This window comes from Oncorhynchus keta, chromosome 25 (genome assembly GCF_023373465.1).
Source record: "Oncorhynchus keta strain PuntledgeMale-10-30-2019 chromosome 25, Oket_V2, whole genome shotgun sequence".
NCBI classification, from domain to species: domain Eukaryota; kingdom Metazoa; phylum Chordata; class Actinopteri; order Salmoniformes; family Salmonidae; genus Oncorhynchus; species Oncorhynchus keta.
Window position 1 is genome coordinate 42,217,446 of NC_068445.1, and position 19,961 is coordinate 42,237,406.

At 44.2% G+C, this 19,961-nt stretch overlaps 1 protein-coding gene across 1 annotated transcript in view; it reads left to right on the forward strand.

The window, feature by feature from the left end:
* Nucleotides 1-19,961, forward strand: part of LOC118379418 (extracellular matrix organizing protein FRAS1-like) — a 420,646-nt gene that overhangs the window by 208,421 nt on the left and 192,264 nt on the right. The window contains 4 exon segments of the mRNA XM_052479627.1: nt 3,290-3,430; nt 3,818-3,958; nt 10,463-10,642; nt 19,193-19,333. Of these exon segments, the coding sequence (XP_052335587.1) occupies nt 3,290-3,430; nt 3,818-3,958; nt 10,463-10,642; nt 19,193-19,333 (603 nt within the window).

The window sequence follows — 19,961 nt, forward strand, 5'->3', positions numbered from 1 at the left end:
ATGATGTGTGTGTGTATATAGTGCGTATGTTATGATGTGTGTGTATATAGTGCGTATGTTATGATGTGTGTGTGTATATAGTGCGTATGTTATGATGTGTGTGTGTATATAGTGCGTATGTTATGATGTGTGTGTGTATAGTGCGTATGTTATGATGTGTGTGTGTATAGTGCGTATGTTATGATTTGTGTGTGTATATAGTGCGTATGTTATGATGTGTGTGTGTGTATAGTGCGTATGTTATGATGTGTGTGTGTGTGTATAGTGCGTATGTTATGATGTGTGTGTGTATATAGTGCGTATGTTATGATGTGTGTGTGTATATAGTGCGTATGTTATGATGTGTGTGTGTGTGTATAGTGCGTATGTTATGATGTGTGTGTGTGTATAGTGCGTATGTTATGATGTGTGTGTGTATAGTGCGTATGTTATGATGTGTGTGTATATAGTGGGTATGTTATGATGTGTTTGTGTGTATAGTGGGTATGTTATTGTGTGTGTGTATATAGTGCGTATGTTATGATGTGTGTGTGTGTGTATAGTGCGTATGTTATGATGTGTGTGTGTGTATAGTGCGTATGTTATGATGTGTGTGTGTATATAGTGCGTATGTTATGATGTGTGTGTGTATATAGTGCGTATGTTATGATGTGTGTGTGTATATAGTGCGTATGTTATGATGTGTGTGTGTATAGTGCGTATGTTATGATGTGTGTGTGTATATAGTGCGTATGTTATGATGTGTGTGTATAGTGCGTATGTTATGATGTGTGTGTGTATAGTGCGTATGTTATGATTTGTGTGTGTATATAGTGCGTATGTTATGATGTGTGTGTGTGTATAGTGCGTATGTTATGATGTGTGTGTGTGTATAGTGCGTATGTTATGATGTGTGTGTGTATATAGTGCGTATGTTATGATGTGTGTGTGTATATAGTGCGTATGTTATGATGTGTGTGTGTGTATAGTGCGTATGTTATGATGTGTGTGTGTGTATAGTGCGTATGTTATGATGTGTGTGTGTATAGTGCGTATGTTATGATGTGTGTGTATATAGTGGGTATGTTATGATGTGTTTGTGTGTATAGTGGGTATGTTATTGTGTGTGTGTATATAGTGCGTATGTTATGATGTGTGTGTGTGTATAGTGCGTATGTTATGATGTGTGTGTGTGTATAGTGCGTATGTTATGATGTGTGTGTGTATATAGTGCGTATGTTATGATGTGTGTGTGTATAGTGCGTATGTTATGATGTGTGTGTGTATAGTGTGTATGTTATGATGTGTGTGTGTGTATATAGTGCGTATGTTATGATGTGTGTGTGTATATAGTGCGTATGTTATGATGTGTGTGTGTATATAGTGCGTATGTTATGATGTGTGTGTGTATATAGTGCGTATGTTATGATGTGTGTGTGTATATAGTGCGTATGTTATGATGTGTGTGTGTATAGTGCGTATGTTATGATGTGTGTGTGTGTGTATATAGTGCGTATGTTATGATGTGTGTGTGTGTGTATATAGTGCGTATGTTATGATGTGTGTGTGTATATAGTGCGTATGTTATGATGTGTGTGTGTATATAGTGCGTATGTTATCATGTGTGTGTGTATATACACGTGTCTATGTTTGTGTTGCTTCACAGTCCCCGCTGTTCCATGAGGTGTATTTGTATCTGTTTTTTAAAATCTGATTTTACTGCTTTCGTCAGTTACTTGATGTGGAATAGAGTTCCATGTCGTCATGGCTCTATGTAGTACTGTGGAATAGAGTTCCATGTCGTCATGGCTCTATGTAGTACTGTGGAATAGAGTTCCATGTAGTCAAGGCTCTATGTAGTACTGTGGAATAGAGTTCCATGTAGTCATGGCTCTATGTAGTACTGTGGAATAGAGTTCCATGTAGTCAAGGCTCTATGTAGTACTGTGGAATAGAGTTCCATGTAGTCATGGCTCTATGTAGTACTGTGGAATAGAGTTCCATGTAGTCAAGGCTCTATGTAGTACTGTGGAATAGAGTTCCATGTAGTCAAGACTCTATGTAGTACTGTGGAATAGAGTTCCATGTAGTCATGGCTCTATGTAGTACTGTGGAATAGAGTTCCATGGAGTCAAGGCTCTATGTAGTACTGTGGAATAGAGTTCCATGGAGTCAAGGCTCTATGTAGTACTGTGGAATAGAGTTCCATGTAGTCAAGGCTCTATGTAGTACTGTGGAATAGAGTTCCATGGAGTCAAGGCTCTATGTAGTACTGTGGAATAGAGTTCCATGTAGTCAAGGCTCTATGTAGTACTGTGGAATAGAGTTCCATGTAGTCAAGGCTCTATGTAGTACTGTGGAATAGAGTTCCATGTAGTCAAGGCTCTATGTAGTACTGTGGAATAGAGTTCCATGTAGTCAAGGCTCTATGTAGTACTGTGGAATAGAGTTCCATGTAGTCAAGGCTCTATGTAGTACTGTGCGCCTCCCATAGTCTGTTCTGGACTTGGGGACTGTGAAGAGACCTCTTGTGGTATGTATTGTGGAGTATGCATGGGTGCATTCAACCTCTCACAAATACAAGTAGTGATAAAGTCAATCTCTCCTCCACTTTGAGCCCGGAGAGATCGACATGCATATTATTAATGTTAGCCAAATGTCAAACAAACTAAAACTCATGTTAAATCCATCTATGAGTATCATAAAGCATCACTTGTGTGTCCCAATCTTCATTTCACTTTCGTTTTGGTCTTCCAATAGACCCCTGTCTCCCCTAATCTAATATGCATTGGATGAGCTCATAAATGAGGTGCTACTCACAGAATGTTTCAGCCAAAACAGGTTTTGATGCTGTGTGCTGTGATCAGTCAAACAACCAATCATACTGCGCCACTCTGGTTCTTTTCCTGTGTTTGGTCTGGACTGCTTGCTCACCTGCAGCGAACCGCACCAAGGCGTCGTGTTGTTCGGTGAACCTCCTGAGTGCGAATAGATTTTTCACACCAGTCCAAAGAAACCCAACTAAAGGGGTAAACTCACCGGAGTTCGGGGAAAAAAATGCTCCAAACCAATTAGCGTGTGAAAGCCCCTTTATAAGTGACAAAGAATATATCTCACACATATGCTGTTGAGCAGTACATTTAAACTGTTTTATTAAAACTTTTAAATTGTAGATACATTTAAAATGGTTAAATATAATGTGTGTGTGTGTGTGTGTGTGTGTGTGTGTGTGTGTGTGTGTGTGTGTGTGTGTGTGTGTGTGTGTGTGTGTGTGTGTGTGTGTGTGTGTGTGTGTGTGTCATCCCCACAGCATGTGATTCGTCCTGCTCTTCCTGTTACCCTGACAACCCCAAGTGCACGAGTTGCCCCCAGGGCTCTGCTATGCATCATGGGAAATGTATTTCCCACTGTCCAGAACAGCATTACATAGATGACCATGGACACTGTAGAGGTAAGCAACTCCTCAACAGAGTTCACATGAATACCTCTCATACTCATACCGTTTCAGTAGTAGTGCTGGGCTGCACCAAAAACCTGCACATAGTTTATAGCCCTTGTGTCTTCATGGCAGGCTTATGTCCTAGCCCAGCTCTAGCATTCCTGCTTCAACTAATCAACTCATCAGTGCATTAATTGATTTAGCGAATCAGGTTTTTGTTCATGGTGGGTAGGAACAAAAACCTGCACTTGCTGGAGAGCAAGAAAGGCATTCCACTGTACATTTAACGTTACAATAAAAACTTGAACCTTGAACCTACAATGTTTTTATAGTGTTGAAACTAGCCGAGTCCTGATTGACTCCAACAGTGTGATTGACCTCTGACCTATTCACTCTCAGCCTGTCACAGCTCCTGCTGGTCCTGCTCCGGCCCCTCTGTGTCCCAGTGTACCCTCTGTTCCCAGGGACTGTCCCTACACCAGGGCCAGTGTCTGGAGTCCTGCGGAGATGGGCTGTACCACCAGGATCAGACCTGTCACAGTAAGTTACCAGGTTTAAGATTAGTGACTGTCTCTACACCGGGGCCAGTGTCTGGAACCTTCCTCTAGAGTAGTTAAGAGTTTAGGGGTTTAGGGCTTGAGTTGGGCTTAAGGTTACTACAAACTTTGTGCCTGCAAAAATGAAAATACTAAAATCATTTTTTGGAGTAGGTGTTACATGAGGTCCTCTTCAGTCCCATTCACAAGGGGACGATTATTTATGTATTTTCATTTTGTGAAAGCAAGTAAGAGTCGCTTTCTCTTGCTATTAATGACTTGCTGGCAGCCTTGCTAAAAACATAGCAAGCTAGCTAGCCTTTTTAGCATTCCACATCTCCATGTGTAATAATCAGATTTATTTTAAAACGATGCCCTGGCAAATATTCGTATACTTACCAGTGTATCCTAAACATTATACCAGTTTGATAATGCTGCTTGGGTATTCATTCCCATATCAGCTAAAACTAGAACTTCATCATGTTTTGATAAAGAAAAACAAAGGACTTGAATACTTATTGACTCAAAACATTTTAGCTTCCCATTTTATAAAACAAATGTGTAACATTTTCTAAGAACATGGAGTAGGTTGACATTATGGGGGGAGAGTGACACAAACAAACTTCAATTTAATACATTTTTAATTCAGGCTATAATACAACAAAAATGTGTGAAACGTTCAGGGATGTGAATACTTTCTGAAGGTACTCAGGGTTTGGGACAGGTTCAGGGAACAGTACCGAACACTGGAAAAGAACGACATTTGTACAGGAACAGAATCAGAACCAAGCTTTATTTATACAGCACATTTCATCCATGGAATGCAACACAATATGCTTCACAGGAAAAAACTGATACCAAACAATGGAAATAAAAACTGAAATATTTATTACAAAACAAACATAAGAGGATAAAAAACTGAAGAATAACATTAAACTGAACCACTAAAAAAGCACTGTCAGACTCTAAAACAGTTTGCAATGTTTCAGGAAATAATCCTGTAAGCCCTGGTGTTAGGGTGAATCGCGTCTCTTTTAAAAAGATAGAAGCGAGTAGTAAAGGCGGGGGGCCAAAGATAATTATTCTCATTCCCTGTGCAAGAGAGGGTCTTTAAAAATGTTAAGTCGTCCTCCCGGAGTTTTTTCAGACCGCCTAAAACAAAGGTTGTTAAAACCTACGTGAGTGACGATGGTGTCAATATTGGAGTAGTTGGCCTGAACAGTGGGCCGAAGAGAGTTGTCATGGACACAGGCTCCTGGGGGACATTGGACCTTAGTTGGTACACAGACTGTCGACAGACCCCAAGCTGATTGATAGCTGGATTGGATCTTCACAGATAGATAGGTGGCTAGACTGCCTCCCCGATTTCCTACACTTTACGAGTGTCCAGTCTCCCATGGGGCCGAGGAGTTGACCTTAACATCTGTCCGTTGGATTGAGTTCGATTTTTATTTTTATTTTTTTTACCTTTATTTAACTTCATGCGTCGAGCCATCCCGGATCCGGTATCGTGACTACAGCCTCAAGCTCATTACCATAACGCAACGTTAACTATTCATGAAAATCGCAAATGAAATGAAATTAATCTATTTGCTCTCAAGCTTAGCCTTTTGTTAACAACACTGTCATCTCTTATTTTCAAAATATGCTTCTCAACCATTGCAAAACAAGCATTTGTGTAACAGTATTGATGGCTAACGTACCATTTTACATTAGCATTCAGCATGCAACATTTTCCACAAAAACCATAAAAGCATTCAAATAAAATAATTTACCTTTGAAGAACTTCAGATGTTTTCAATGCGGAGACTCTGTTAGATAGCAAATGTTCAGTTTTTACAAAAAATATTATTTGTGTCGACTAATCGCTCCGTTTTGTTCATCGCGTTTGGGTAAGGAAAAATAAATAATAATAAGTCATTAAAACGCGAACTTTTTTCCAAATTAACTCCATAATATCGACAGAAACATGGCAAACGATGTTTAGAATCAATCCTCAAGGTTTTTTTCACATATCTATCGACGATAAAATCCATCGTGGCAGTTTACTTTCAATTCTGAAGAAATGGAACGCGCATGGACTTACAGATTACGCACACAGGACACCGGGCGGGACACCAGGTAAATGTAGTCTCTTATGGTCAATCTTCCAATGATATGCCTACAAACACGTCACAATGCTGCAGACACCTCGGGGAATAGACAGAAAGCGCAGGCTCATTCCTGGCGCATTCACAGCCATATAAGGAGACATTGGAACACAGCGCCTTCAGAATCCGGGGCATTTCCTGTATGAAACTTCATCTTGGTTTCGCCTGTTGCATTAGTTCTGGGGCACTCACAGATCATATCTTTGCAGTTTTGGAGACGTCAGAGTTGTGTCTTTCCAAGGCTGTCAATTCCATGCATAGTTGAGCATCTTTTCGTGACAAAATATTGTGCTTAAAACGGGCACGTCTTTTTATCCAATAATGACACGCACCCCCATAGGTTCAACAGGTTAACTAGGCAAGTCAGTTAAGAAAAAAATTCTTATTTTCAATGACAGCCTAGGAACAGTGGGTTAACTGCCTGTTCAGGGGCATATTTGTACCTTGTCAGCTCAGGGATTTGAACTTGCAACCTTTCGGTTACTAGTCAAACGCTCTAACCACAAGGCTACCCTGCTGCCCCACTCAACTCCACCCGACTCATCGACAGCTTTGGTATAGGAGGCATTTAAAACTAAGATCGGGTTTGCCTGGGTTACAGCAAGGTCGGTGTACTTAGAAAGCAGGTTTTCCTTTTCTCGCAGCCAAGCTAACTGCCAGGTGATATTTTCCCAAAGATGATGGTGCATTTAGGGCAGCAAAATCCCTGTCCATTTTCCACCGTATCCACCTTGTCTTCATCTTCATTGTTTGGAAATGATTTCCAGCCGTGGATAAAAACACTGGTGGGCTAGCATTGCTAACAGCTAACTGCTATTTAACAGGAGTCTGCTAACAGATATAGTAACTGCTACTTAACAGGAGTCTGCTAACAGATATAGTAACTGCTACTTAACAGGAGTCTGCTGACAGATATAGTGACTGCTACTTAACAGGAGTCTGCTAACAGATATAGTAACTGCTACTTAACAGGAGTCTGCTAACAGATATAGTACTGCTACTTAAAACTTAATAGGGATCGGAATCCTGCTTAGCGGGTAATTTTCCGGTCAAACTGGAGGGCGCGTAATTCAAATCAAATCAAATTTATTTATATAGCCCTTCGTACATCAGCTGATATCTCAAAGTGCTGTACAGAAACCCAGCCTAAAACCCCAAACAGCAAGCATTGCAGGTGTAGAAGCACGGTGGCTAGGAAAAACTCCCTAGAAAGGCCAAAACCTAGGAAGAAACCTAGAGAGGAACCAGGCTATGTGGGGTGGCCAGTCCTCTTCTGGCTGTGCCGGGTGGAGATTATAACAGAACATGGCCAAGATGTTAAAATGTTCATAAATGACCAGCATGGTCGAATAATAACAAGGCAGAACAGTTGAAACTGGAGCAGCAGCATGGCCAGGTGGACTGGGGACAGCAAGGAGTCATCATGTCAGGTAGTCCTGGGGCACGGTCCTAGGGCTCAGGTCCTCCGAGAGAGAGAAAAAGAAAGAAAGAGAGAATTAGAGAGAGCATATGTGGGGTGGCCCGTCCTCTTCTGGCTGTGCCGGGTGGAGATTATAACAGAACATGGCCAAGATGTTCAAATGTTCATAAATGACCAGCATGGTCGAATAATAGTAAGGCAGAACAGTTGAAACTGGAGCAGCAGCATGGCCAGGTGGACTGGGGACAGCAAGGAGTCATCATGTCAGGTAGTCCTGGGGCATGGTCCTAGGGCACAGGTCAGATGAATTCTAATAGTTATTATAGGGGTCAAACATTTAGATACATGTAAGTGTCTTATATCGGCTGAAAGTTAAAATTCTTGTTAATCTAACTGTACTCTCCAATGTACAGTAGCTATTACAGAGGAAACATGCCATGCGATTGTTTGAGGACGGCGCCCCACATCAAAATAATGTTTCTTACCGGTTTCATACGTTCACATATAAAGATTAAATATTCACTTACTTTTTGAAACTCTTCCTCTGATTTGTCATCCGAAAAGTTCCCAGAGATAACATGTAGTGTCGTTTTGTTAGATAAAATCCTTCTTTATATCCCAAAAAGTCAGTTTAGTTGGCACCATCCATTTGAGTAATCCACTCATTCAAATTGCAGAGAAAGGAACCGAAAATCTACCCCTAAACTTTGTTTCAACAAGTCAAAATACTCCTCAGACACCCTAAAATGTAATCAAACTATAATATATCTTTGGGAAGAAGTATGTTCAATAGGAAAGGGATTTTAGCAGGTGGGCAACTTCATAATGGTGCGCGATGATACAGATTTTCAAGACTGTGTCTTCAAACAAAAGCTCTTATTTCTTATTCGTTTTTGAAGTTACAAGCCTGAAACCTTGAACATAGACTGCTGACACCCCGTGGAAGCCATAGGAATTGCATCCAGGGAGCTGTTTTACATTTCTCTTTCATTTCTAAGAGGATGGTTTCTCAATCCAAAAACTTTTTTTTAAATGTTATTTTCTCCTACCATATCTATTGTGTTATAGTCGCCTACATTATTTTAACATTTCTACAAACGTCAAAGTGTTTTCTTTCAAATGGTACCAATAATATGGATATCCTGGCTTCAGGCGGCGGCAGGGAGCCTAGTGGTTAGAGTGTTGGACTAGCAACCGGAAGGTTGCAAGTTCAAAACTCCCGAGCTGGCAAGTCTGTCGTTCTGCCCCTGAACAGGCAGTTAACCCACTGTTCCTAGGCCGTCATTGAAAATAAGAATTTGTTCTTAACTGACTTGCCAAGTTAAATAAAGGTTAAATTAAAAAAAGGGCCTGACCTACAGGCAGTTTGCTTTGGGCATGTCATTCAGGTGGAAATGGAGAAAAAGGGGCCTGATCCCTTAACAGGAATCTGCTAGCAGCTAACTCTACTTAACAGGATTCTGCTAGCAGCTAACTGATACTTAACAGGAATCTGCAGGCAGCTAACTGCTACTTAACAGGAATCCAGGACACAAACTTGCGGTCTCAGCCATAAATGCGTCTCAGTAGCAACAGAAACTTTAGCTATGATTAAAAAATGACTTGGTACACTGTCGGGAACTCTGATGACGACATGGTTGATCTATACTTTTCAGGAACATAACCGTTATTTGAAAGGGAACCGCTTCATAACATTATTTTACATTCCTGGCATTTTTTTCTGTCCAACAAAAAATGCAACAAGGCATCTGTGCAACACCTTCACTGTCATTTACATGATGTTTACATTTACGTAATTTAGTAGACAGAAACTTATTCCGGTGTCAGCCTGCCAGCTGAAAATATTTGCCAGTGTATGTATAGGAAACCTGCCCCTCTGAAGCATAGGCTACTGTAAACTACTGATGTTACAAGTGTAACAGTATAACATTAGACCGTCCCCTCGCCCATACCCGGATGCGAACCAGGGACCCTCTGCACACATCAACAACAGTCACCCTCGAAGCATCGTTACCCATCGCTCCACAAAAGCCGCAGCCCTTGCAGAGCAAAGGGGAACCACTACTTCAAGGTCTCAGAGCAAGTGACGTCACCGATTGAAACACTATTTAGCGCTGCACCACCGCTAACTAAGCTAGCCGTTTCACATCCGTTACACAAGCGCGATTCAGAAATTAGGGAGAGATTTTTAATTAGAGAATGAACTAATTAACTTTTTAAATGAAAGTTACAGATACTGTTATCATATTTAACGTTGGATTTATTAACTACAGAAACATAAGATGTGTTTTTAATTCGGGTGCCGTGCTGCACACACAAGCTTGTTGTTCCAATGCCAACTCCTGAAAATCAGATAATGCATTTCATAACCAGATACCCAGCGCTTCAAGTCAAAGCCTCCTCCTCCACCTTCACCTTCTCTCACTCTCTCCCCAACTGCAACATGCAACCTTCTTCTCACTCCCTACCTTTGTCTGTCCATCGCGTATCTGGTTCTGTCAATGGTTCTGTTAATGGTTCTGTTAATGGTTCTGTTAATGGTTCTGTTAATGGTTCTGTTCTGTTAATGGTTATGTTCTCTTAATGGTTCTGTTAATGGTTCTGTTCTGTTCTGTTAATGGTTCTGTTCTGTTCTGTCAATGGTTCTGTTAATGGTTATGTTCTATTCTGTTAATGGTTCTGTTACTGGTTCTGTTAATGGTTCTGTTAATGGTTCTGTCAATGGTTCTGTTAATGGTTCTGTCAATGGTTCTGTTAATTTCGCTACATATCTGTAAAATATGTGTTCAGAAGTAGTTTGTCTTTAACACCTCCACCCTACCATCTCCCCTACTGTAGTCTACCAGCTATTGTTGTGTGTGAGTGTGAGTGTGTGTCTGTGTGTGTGTGTGTGAGTGAAGTCTGACTAAAGTGGTTTTCTCTCTCTCTTTCTCCGCAGTCTGCCATCCATCTTGTAGGGGATGTCTAGGTCCTCTGGCCTCTGACTGTCTGAGGTGTCTCAAACCACAGGAGGCCCTGCTGCCGCAGAACAGTCACACACACACAGCAAGGCCACACGGAGTGTGTGTGGACAGATGTCCCGCTCGCTTCTACCTGGATGCTCAACACACCTGCAGAGGCAAGTAGATGATGTGGGTGGGTGGGGGTGGGGGGAGGGGGTGGGGGGGTTACGACATAACGGCATCATTTCCACTCAGTGTCGGGTTGATTCGGTGGTTACACATCAACTATCAACATTACACATATTAAACAAAACATACCATATCTACGTCTCAGACACCTCAGTCCCCACATCTCCCGTACTGTATATCAGTATTTCCTACGACTGACAATCATCAATCAATCAAATGTATTGATAAAGCTCTTCTTACATCAGCTGATGTCTCAAAGTGCTGTACAGAAACCCAGCCTAAAACCCCCAAACAGCAAGCAATGCAGGTGTAGAAGCACGATGGCTAGGGAAAAACTCCCTAGAAAGGCCCAAACCTAGGAAGAAACCTAGAGAGGAACCAGGCTATGTGGGGTGGCCAGTCCTCTTCTGGCTGTGCCGGGTGGAGATCATAACAGAACATGGCCAAGAACAGTGTGTGTTATGAATACAGCTATCTCTGACATACACACACACACATACACTCAGTCTATCATTAGGGAGTGAAGGCCAGTCTGTGTGAGATAAACACACACACCAGCAATGTTCTCTTTCTCTGTGCCACCATTTCCTTCGGGCTTAGAGATAACTAGTAGTCGTTCCACAGCTGTGTTTCCCTAGAACTGTTCCCCTACCACTCACAAATCACAAACTCAGCTAGCTATTATGCTAATCGCAGAGTAAACTGTGCAAGAGTAAACTACATATCTTCCTGACCCAGTTAGAGTACTTGTCTTTCCGGAGGAGCAAAATACTACTATCTGTGGTTTATTGAATTGTTTTTGTCCTCATTTATTTCTAAATCCCTTCATGTGGTGCAGCGGAAAGTGTCAGAGAGATGTAAATATGTTGAGCTTCAAAACCCACAATACGACAGTATTTTTTGAGCTTATAACTGTTTCGTACGCAGCGCGACAGAAATGGCTCAGAGTTGATCCAGATAGACCTATCCTCAATTTGTTTACTCTGGATAGGTAGTCTGCTCTGGATAGGTAGTCTGCTCTGGATAGGTAGTCTGCTCTGGATAGGTAGTCTGCTCTGGATAGGTAGTCTGCTCTGGATAGGTAGTCTGCTCTGGTAGTCTGCTCTAGGTAGTCTGCTCTGGATAGATGGATTGGAGTGTTAAAGTGTGTTAAAGAAGACATTTTTTTTTTAACAACCAAATCTCAATGTTTTGATGTAAATGGAATGTTGTAGAAGGGCCCAGACACCGTTTTTAGTGGTTTCCTCTTGTTTTTAAAAAAACAATATGAACAAAGGCTCCAAAAACACCCACATATGTCCTTTTAGAAACGGCAACTCTCTCAGTATAGTGATAGAGGAGGTCCAACACCCTTTTAAGACTTTTTGTCAAGGAGGACTGTAATGAACGTTGTCAAGGAGGACTGTAATGAACGTTGTCAAGGAGGACTGTAATGAACGTTGTCAAGGAAGACTGTAATGAACGTTGTCAAGGAGGACTGTAATGAACGTTGTCAAGGAGGACTGTAATGAACGTTGTCAAGGAGGACTGTAATGAACGTTGTCAAGGAGGACTGTAATGAACGTTGTCAAGGAGGACTGTAATGAACGTTGTCAAGGAGGACTGTAATGAACGTTGTCAAGGAGGACTGTAATGAACGTTGTCAAGGAGGACTGTAATGAACGTTGTCAAGGAGGACTGTAATGAACGTTGTCAAGGAGGACTGTAATGAACGTTGTCAAGGAGGACTGTAATGAACGTTGTCAAGGAGGACTGTAATGAACGTTGTCAAGGAGGACTGTAATGAACGTTGTCAAGGAGGACTGTAATGAACGTTGAGAAGCAGAGGATCACTGGTTCCATCCCAGTATGAGACAGTCAGACAGTGGAGGAAGCTAACCTGTTAGCACCACACTGACCCCCGTTACAGTGGAGGGAGCTAACCTGTTAGCTCCACACTGACCCCCGTTACAGTGGAGGGAGCTAACCTGTTAGCACCACACTGACCCCCGTTACAGTGGAGGGAGCTAACCTGTTAGCACCACACTGACCCCCGTTACAGTGGAGGGAGCTAACCTGTTAGCACCACACTGACCCCCGTTACAGTGGAGGGAGCTAACCTGTTAGCACCACACTGACCCCCGTTACAGTGGAGGGAGCTAACCTGTTAGCACCACACTGACCCCCGTTACAGTAGAGGAAGCTAACCTGTTAGCACCACACTGACCCCCGTTACAGTGGAGGGAGCTAACCTGTTAGCACCACACTGACCCCCGTTACAGTAGAGGAAGCTAACCTGTTAGCACCACACTGACCCCCGTTACAGTAGAGGAAGCTAACCTGTTAGCACCACACTGACGCCCGTTACAGTAGAGGAAGCTAACCTGTTAGCACCACACTGACCCCCGTTACAGTAGAGGAAGCTAACCTGTTAGCACCACACTGACCCCCGTTACAGTAGAGGAAGCTAACCTGTTAGCACCACACTGACCCCCGTTACAGTGGAGGACGCTAACCTGTTAGCACCACACTGACCCCCGTTACAGTAGAGGAAGCTAACCTGTTAGCACCACACTGACCCCCGTTACAGTAGAGGAAGCTAACCTGTTAGCACCACACTGACCCCCGTTACAGTAGAGGAAGCTAACCTGTTAGCACCACACTGACCCCGTTACAGTGGAGGAAGCTAACCTGTTAGCACCACACTGACCCCCGTTACAGTAGAGGAAGCTAACCTGTTAGCACCACACTGACCCCCGTTACAGTAGAGGAAGCTAACCTGTTAGCACCACACTGACCCCCGTTACAGTAGAGGAAGCTAACCTGTTAGCACCACACTGACGCCCGTTACAGTAGAGGAAGCTAACCTGTTAGCACCACACTGACGCCCGTTACAGTAGAGGAAGCTAACCTGTTAGCACCACACTGACCCCCGTTACAGTAGAGGAACCTAACCTGTTAGCACCACACTGACCCCCCTTACACACAGTGCATTACTTTTGACCGGGGCACTCCCTATATAGGGGATTGGGTGCCATTTGGAATGATATATTGACTTAAATGACTTAAATGTAAATATATTATTTGTCTATTCACTTGATTCCAGACTATTCACTTGATTATTCACTTGATTCCAGACTATTCACTTGATTCCAGGCTATTCACTTGATTCCAGACTATTCACTTGATTTAAAGTGCCTTTTGGACCTAGACTCTTGCCGTGTGGTAGCAGAGAGAACAGTCTATGACTTGGGTGACTGGAGTCTTTGACAAGTTTTTGGGCCTACCTCTGACACCGCCTGGTATAAAGGTCCTGGATGGCAGGAACTGTGGCCCCGGTGATGTACTACCCTCTGTAGGTCCTTGAGGTTGAATGCCGAGCAGTTGCCATACCAGGCGGTGATGCAACTGGTCAGGATGCTCTCGATGGTGCAGCTGTAGAACTTTTTGAGGATCTGGAGACCCATGCCAAATCTTTTCAGTCTCCTGAGGTTGGGTTCAATGGGTTCACTGTCAAGGTGTAGTCTAATTGCCAGCGGTGTGTGTGTGTGTGTGTGTGTGTGTGTGAGTGTGTGTGTGTCTGTCTGCAGGGTGTGTGTGTGTGTGTGTGTGTGTGTGTGTGTGTGTGTGTGTGTGTGTGTGTGTGTGTGTGTGTGTGTGTGTGTGTGTGTGTGTGTGTGTGTGTGTGTGTGTGTGTGTGTGTGTGTGTCTGCCTGCAGGGTGTTTGTGTCCTGAAAACATCAATGGGGTCTATTGTGTTTTAAGAGCATGTCCAGACAGATGCTGAGCTTCCTCTAGGCTCCTGTCTGGAGGGGCGGTGCCACACACACACACACACACACACACACACACACACACACACACACACACACACACACACACACACACACACACACACACACACAGGGGTCGAGATCGGGTGTCTTTATGAGAAAATTCCAACCTGTAGTTCCGCCATTGTCAACACACTCCTTCCTTCCTGTGTGTGTGTGTGTGTGTGTGTGTGTGTGTGTGTGTGTGTGTGTGTGTGTGTGTGTGTGTGTGTGTGTGTGTGTGTGTGTGTGTGTGTGTGTGTGTGTGTGTGTGTGTGTGTGTGTGTGTGTGGACAGAGATGGCCAGTGTTGAGGGCTAAGTGGTGCTCTGTGTTAATACAGGTTATTATATCCTGAAACACAGCTGGGTGTTCATTCTCTCCCTCTACCAGGGACTGAATCAGACCTGGGACAGCTCTCTCCCTCTACCAGGGACTGAATCAGACCTGGGACAGCTGTCTCCCTCTACCAGGGACTGAATCAGACCTGGGACAGCTGTCTCCCTCTACCAGGGACTGAATCAGACCTGGGATAGCTGTCTCCCTCTACCAGGGACTGAATCAGACCTGGGATAGCTGTCTCCCTCTACCAGGGACTGAATCAGACCTGGGACAGCTGTCTCACTCTACCAGGGACTGAATCAGACCTGGGACAGCTGTCTCACTCTACCAGGGACTGAATCAGACCTGGGATAGCTGTCTCCCTCTACCAGGGACTGAATCAGACCTGGGATAGCTGTCTCCCTCTACCAGGGACTGAATCAGACCTGGGATAGCTCACTCCCTCTACCAGGGACTGAATCAGACCTGGGACAGCTGTCTCCCTCTACCAGGGACTGAATCAGACCTGGGACAGCTGTCTCCCTCTACCAGGGACTGAATCAGACCTGGGACAGCTGTCTCCCTCTACTCAGGGACTGAATCAGACCTGGGACAGCTGTCTCCCTCTACCAGGGACTGAATCAGACCTGGGACAGCTGTCTCCCTCTACTCAGGGACTGAATCAGACCTGGGACAGCTGTCTCCCTCTATTCAGGGACTGAATCAGACCTGGGACAGCTGTCTTCCTCTACCAGGGACTGAATCAGACCTGTGACAGCTGTCTCCCTCTATTCAGGGACTGAATCAGACCTGGGATAGCTGTCTCCCTCTACCAGGGACTGAATCAGACCTGGGACAGCTGTCTCACTCTACCAGGGACTGAATCAGACCTGGGATAGCTGTCTCCCTCTACCAGGGACTGAATCAGACCTGGGACAGCTGTCTCCCTCTACTCAGGGACTGAGTCAGACCTGGGACAGCTGTCTCCCTCTACTCAGGGACTGAGTCAGACCTGGGACAGCTGTCTCCCTCTACTCAGGGACTGAGTCAGACCTGGGACAGCTGTCTCCCTCTACTCAGGGACTGAGTCAGACCTGGGACAGCTGTCTCCCGCTACCAGGGACTGAATCAGACCTGGGATAGCTGTCTCCCTCTACCAGGGACTGAATCAGACCTGGGACAGCTGTCTCCCTCTACCAGGGACTGAATCAGACCTGGGACAGCTGTCTCCCTCTATTCAGGGACTGAATCAGACCTGGGATAGCTGTCTCCCTCTACTCAGGGACTGAGTCAGACCTGGGACAGCTGTCTCCCTCTACTCAGGGACTGAGTCAGACCTGGGGTAGCTGTCTCCCTCTACTCAGGGACTGATTCAGACCTGGGACAGCTCTCTACCTCTACTCAGGGACTGAGTCAGACCTGGGACAGCTGTCTCCCTCTACTCAGGGACTGAGTCAGACCTGGGACAGCTGTCTCCCTCTACTCAGGGACTGAATCAGACCTGGGACAGCTCTCTACCTCTACTCAGGGACTGATTCAGACCTGGGACAGCTGTCTCCCTCTACCAGGGACTGATTCAGACCTGGGACAGCTGTCTACCTCTACCAGGGACTGATTCAGACCTACCTGACTCCACTATTCAATTCCTATTGCCAGGATAAAGGGAAACTCGAGTTAGAAAATAAAAGGAGCAGTACATTGGTTCCACAGTACTAAACACCAACCCCTTAGATTTAGAACCCGTTCAACTGAACAAGGAACATAAAGCGCTCCCAATTTAGTTCATGATTAATTAACGACAACCGTTGAGTTATGACACATCCACTGCACAATACCAAGTGATGGAGCCGGCAGTTTACTCTCTCTTGGGGTCCATGTTAAATAATGTCACGGAGTCGAGCAGCAGAGGAGGAGAATGACTTTGACAAACAGCCAGATCAATATGCACTCCCTCTTTACTCTGGGAGACAAAATTACATATCTGAGATGCAATAAAATAATGCCTGCTTTCCCAATGGCACCCTATTCCCTATGTAGTGCACTACTTTAGAACAGAGCCCTATTCCCTATTATAGTGCACTACTATAGACCAGAGCCCTATATAGTGCACTACTTTAGACCAGAGCCCTATTCCCTATATAGTGCACTACTGTTGACCAGGACCCATAAGGCTCTGGTCACAAGGTATTGCACAATATTTGAAGACGAAGAAGCCATTTTGAACACGGCCGATGTACCCAGGCTGGCAGGCTGCTGTCTGTCTTTCTTCTCCTGTCCTGGTGGCTGAGGGAAGCTGTCCTGCAGTTCCATCTAATGTGTCTCCTGTGGAAGGAGGTGGTAAACTCAATTACTGAAACAGATAGGCTTTCTCAGTGTGTTGACAGAGAGAGAGAGAGAGAGAGAGAGAGAGAGAGAGAGAGAGAGAGAGAGAGACATGTGAAGTCCCCTTAAGGGACACAATCTAGACACAGACACACACGCATGCACAAACATACATGCACTCACTCACTCACTCACTCACTCACTCACTCACTCACTCACTCACTCACTCACTCACTCACTCACTCACTCACTCACACACACTCACACACACACACGATCAAGAGGTTTCCATGAGAGGTTGTACCAGGAAGTTAGGCAGGGATCACACATTGGCGCTCCTGCCTGTCTGGCTGTCAGGTGTGGGCCCACGGATGGGTTACGCTTAGAAAAAAAGATTTAAAAACGGTTCTTCAGCTATCTCTATAGGACAACCCTATGAAGAACAATTTTGGGTTCTATGTAGAACCCTCTGTGGAAAGAATTATCCAAAAAGGGTTCTTCAAAGGGTTCTCCTATGAGGCTGCGGAAGTACCCTTTTAGGTTCCAGATAGCACCTTTTATCCTAAGACTGTAGCGACAGTCCATCTGTGAGTACACATAGCCTAGATACTGTGAGTACACATAGCCAAGATACTGTGAGTACATGTAGCCTAGATACTGTGAGTACACATAGCCTAGATACTGTGAGTACACGTAGCCTAGATACTGTGAGTACACGTAGCCTAGATACTGTGAGTACATGTAGCCTAGATACTGTGAGTACACATAGCCTAGATACTGTGAGTACACATAGCCTAGATACTGTGAGTACACGTAGCCTAGATACTGTGAGTAGACATAGCCTAGATTCTGTGAGTACACATAGCCTAGATACTGTGAGTACACGTAGCCTAGATACTGTGAGTACACGTAGCCTAGATACTGTGAGTACACGTAGCCTAGATACTGTGAGTACACATAGCCTAGGTACTGTGAGTACACATAGCCTAGATACTGTGAGTACACATAGCCTAGATACTGTGAGTACACATAGCCTAGATACTGTGAGTACACATAGCCTAGATACTGTGAGTACACATAGCCTAGATACTGTGAGTACACATAGCATAGATACTGTGAGTACAAGTAGCCTAGATACTGTGAGTACACGTAGCCTAGATACTGTGAGTACATGTAGCCTAGATACTGTGAGTACACGTAGCCTAGATACTGTGAGTACACATATCCTAGATACTGTGAGTACACGTAGCCTAGATACTGTGAGTACACGTAGCCTAGATACTGTGAGTACACGTAGCCTAGATACTGTGAGTACACGTAGCCTAGTTACAATGAGTACACGTAGCCCAGATACTGTGAGTACACGTAGCCTAGATACTGTGAGTACACATAGCCTAGATACTGTGAGTACACATAGCCTAGATACTGTGAGTACACATAGCCTAGATACTGTGAGTACACATAGCCTAGATACTGTGAGTACACATAGCATAGATACTGTGAGTACAAGTAGCCTAGATACTGTGAGTACACGTAGCCTAGATACTGTGAGTACATGTAGCCTAGATACTGTGAGTACACGTAGCCTAGATACTGTGAGTACACATATCCTAGATACTGTGAGTACACGTAGCCTAGATACTGTGAGTACACATATCCTAGATACTGTGAGTACACGTAGCCTAGATACTGTGAGTACACGTAGCCTAGATACTGTGAGTACACGTAGCCTAGATACTGTGAGTACACAGCCTAGATACTGTGAGTACATGTAGCCTAGATACTGTGAGTACACGTAGCCTAGATACTGTGAGTACACGTAGCCTAGTTACTGTGAGTACACGTAGCCTAGTTACAATGAGTACACGTAGCCCAGATACTGTGAGTACACAAAGTGGGAACGGCAGAGTGCTAAACACAGGAACCGTCACAATAACAGGCCGCTGGTCTGTCAATTATACTGCTATCGTCATGTGATGAAACCCCTCTACATTGTGACTTGCACTTCCAGCCGAGGCAATACATTCAGCTTAAAGAGTCTGCGTTACCTCAAACAAGTGTTACGGATAATAGTTCAATCTTCTCTCTTCTTCTTCCCTTTCAGAATGCCACACTTCCTGTTTACAGTGCACCGGAGGAAGTGGTCAGAACTGCACTTCTTGTGCCCCGCCCTACGTCCTCCAGGATGGCCAGTGTGTTCTCAGATGTCCCCCAGGATTCAACATCCAGGATAACACCTGCCAAGGTGGGGAAGACCAGCACACACACACACGCACGCACGCACGCACGCACGCACACACGCACACACACACACACACACACACACACACACACACACACACACACACACACACACACACACACACACACACACACACACACACACACACACACACACACACACACACACACCATCACCTGGTTAACCAATACTGTTCACCCATCACGTTAACTGACACACAGCAGACCCAGAAGACAGACAATAAACGAGTTTCAAATTGGTGTTTGAATGTGAAAAGACTGTAATGCTCTTATTTGAAGGGGACTCTTTGAAGATTTCCCTTTTTTTACTAACATGCATTTAAAAGCAGCACTTGTAGCTGTTGTAGAAACAGTTGTCCTGGAGTTGTTACTGTATTGTTTTAGCATGGAAACGGTGTATGTGAGTTGTCGATACGATTCATTCGTTCCACATCGAATATCAAAAGTACATTCACTGAGCATTTTCCCCCCGAGGCTGAATCAGAATCATAGAGGGAAATAATGATCATTCTCTCCCACTTTAAGAACTTGAAGACAAAACAGAATACATTTCAAGTTACCGTGGAAAGACCAATTTTTTCGGCAGTTCAACATTTCTGGCCTTTTTAAAC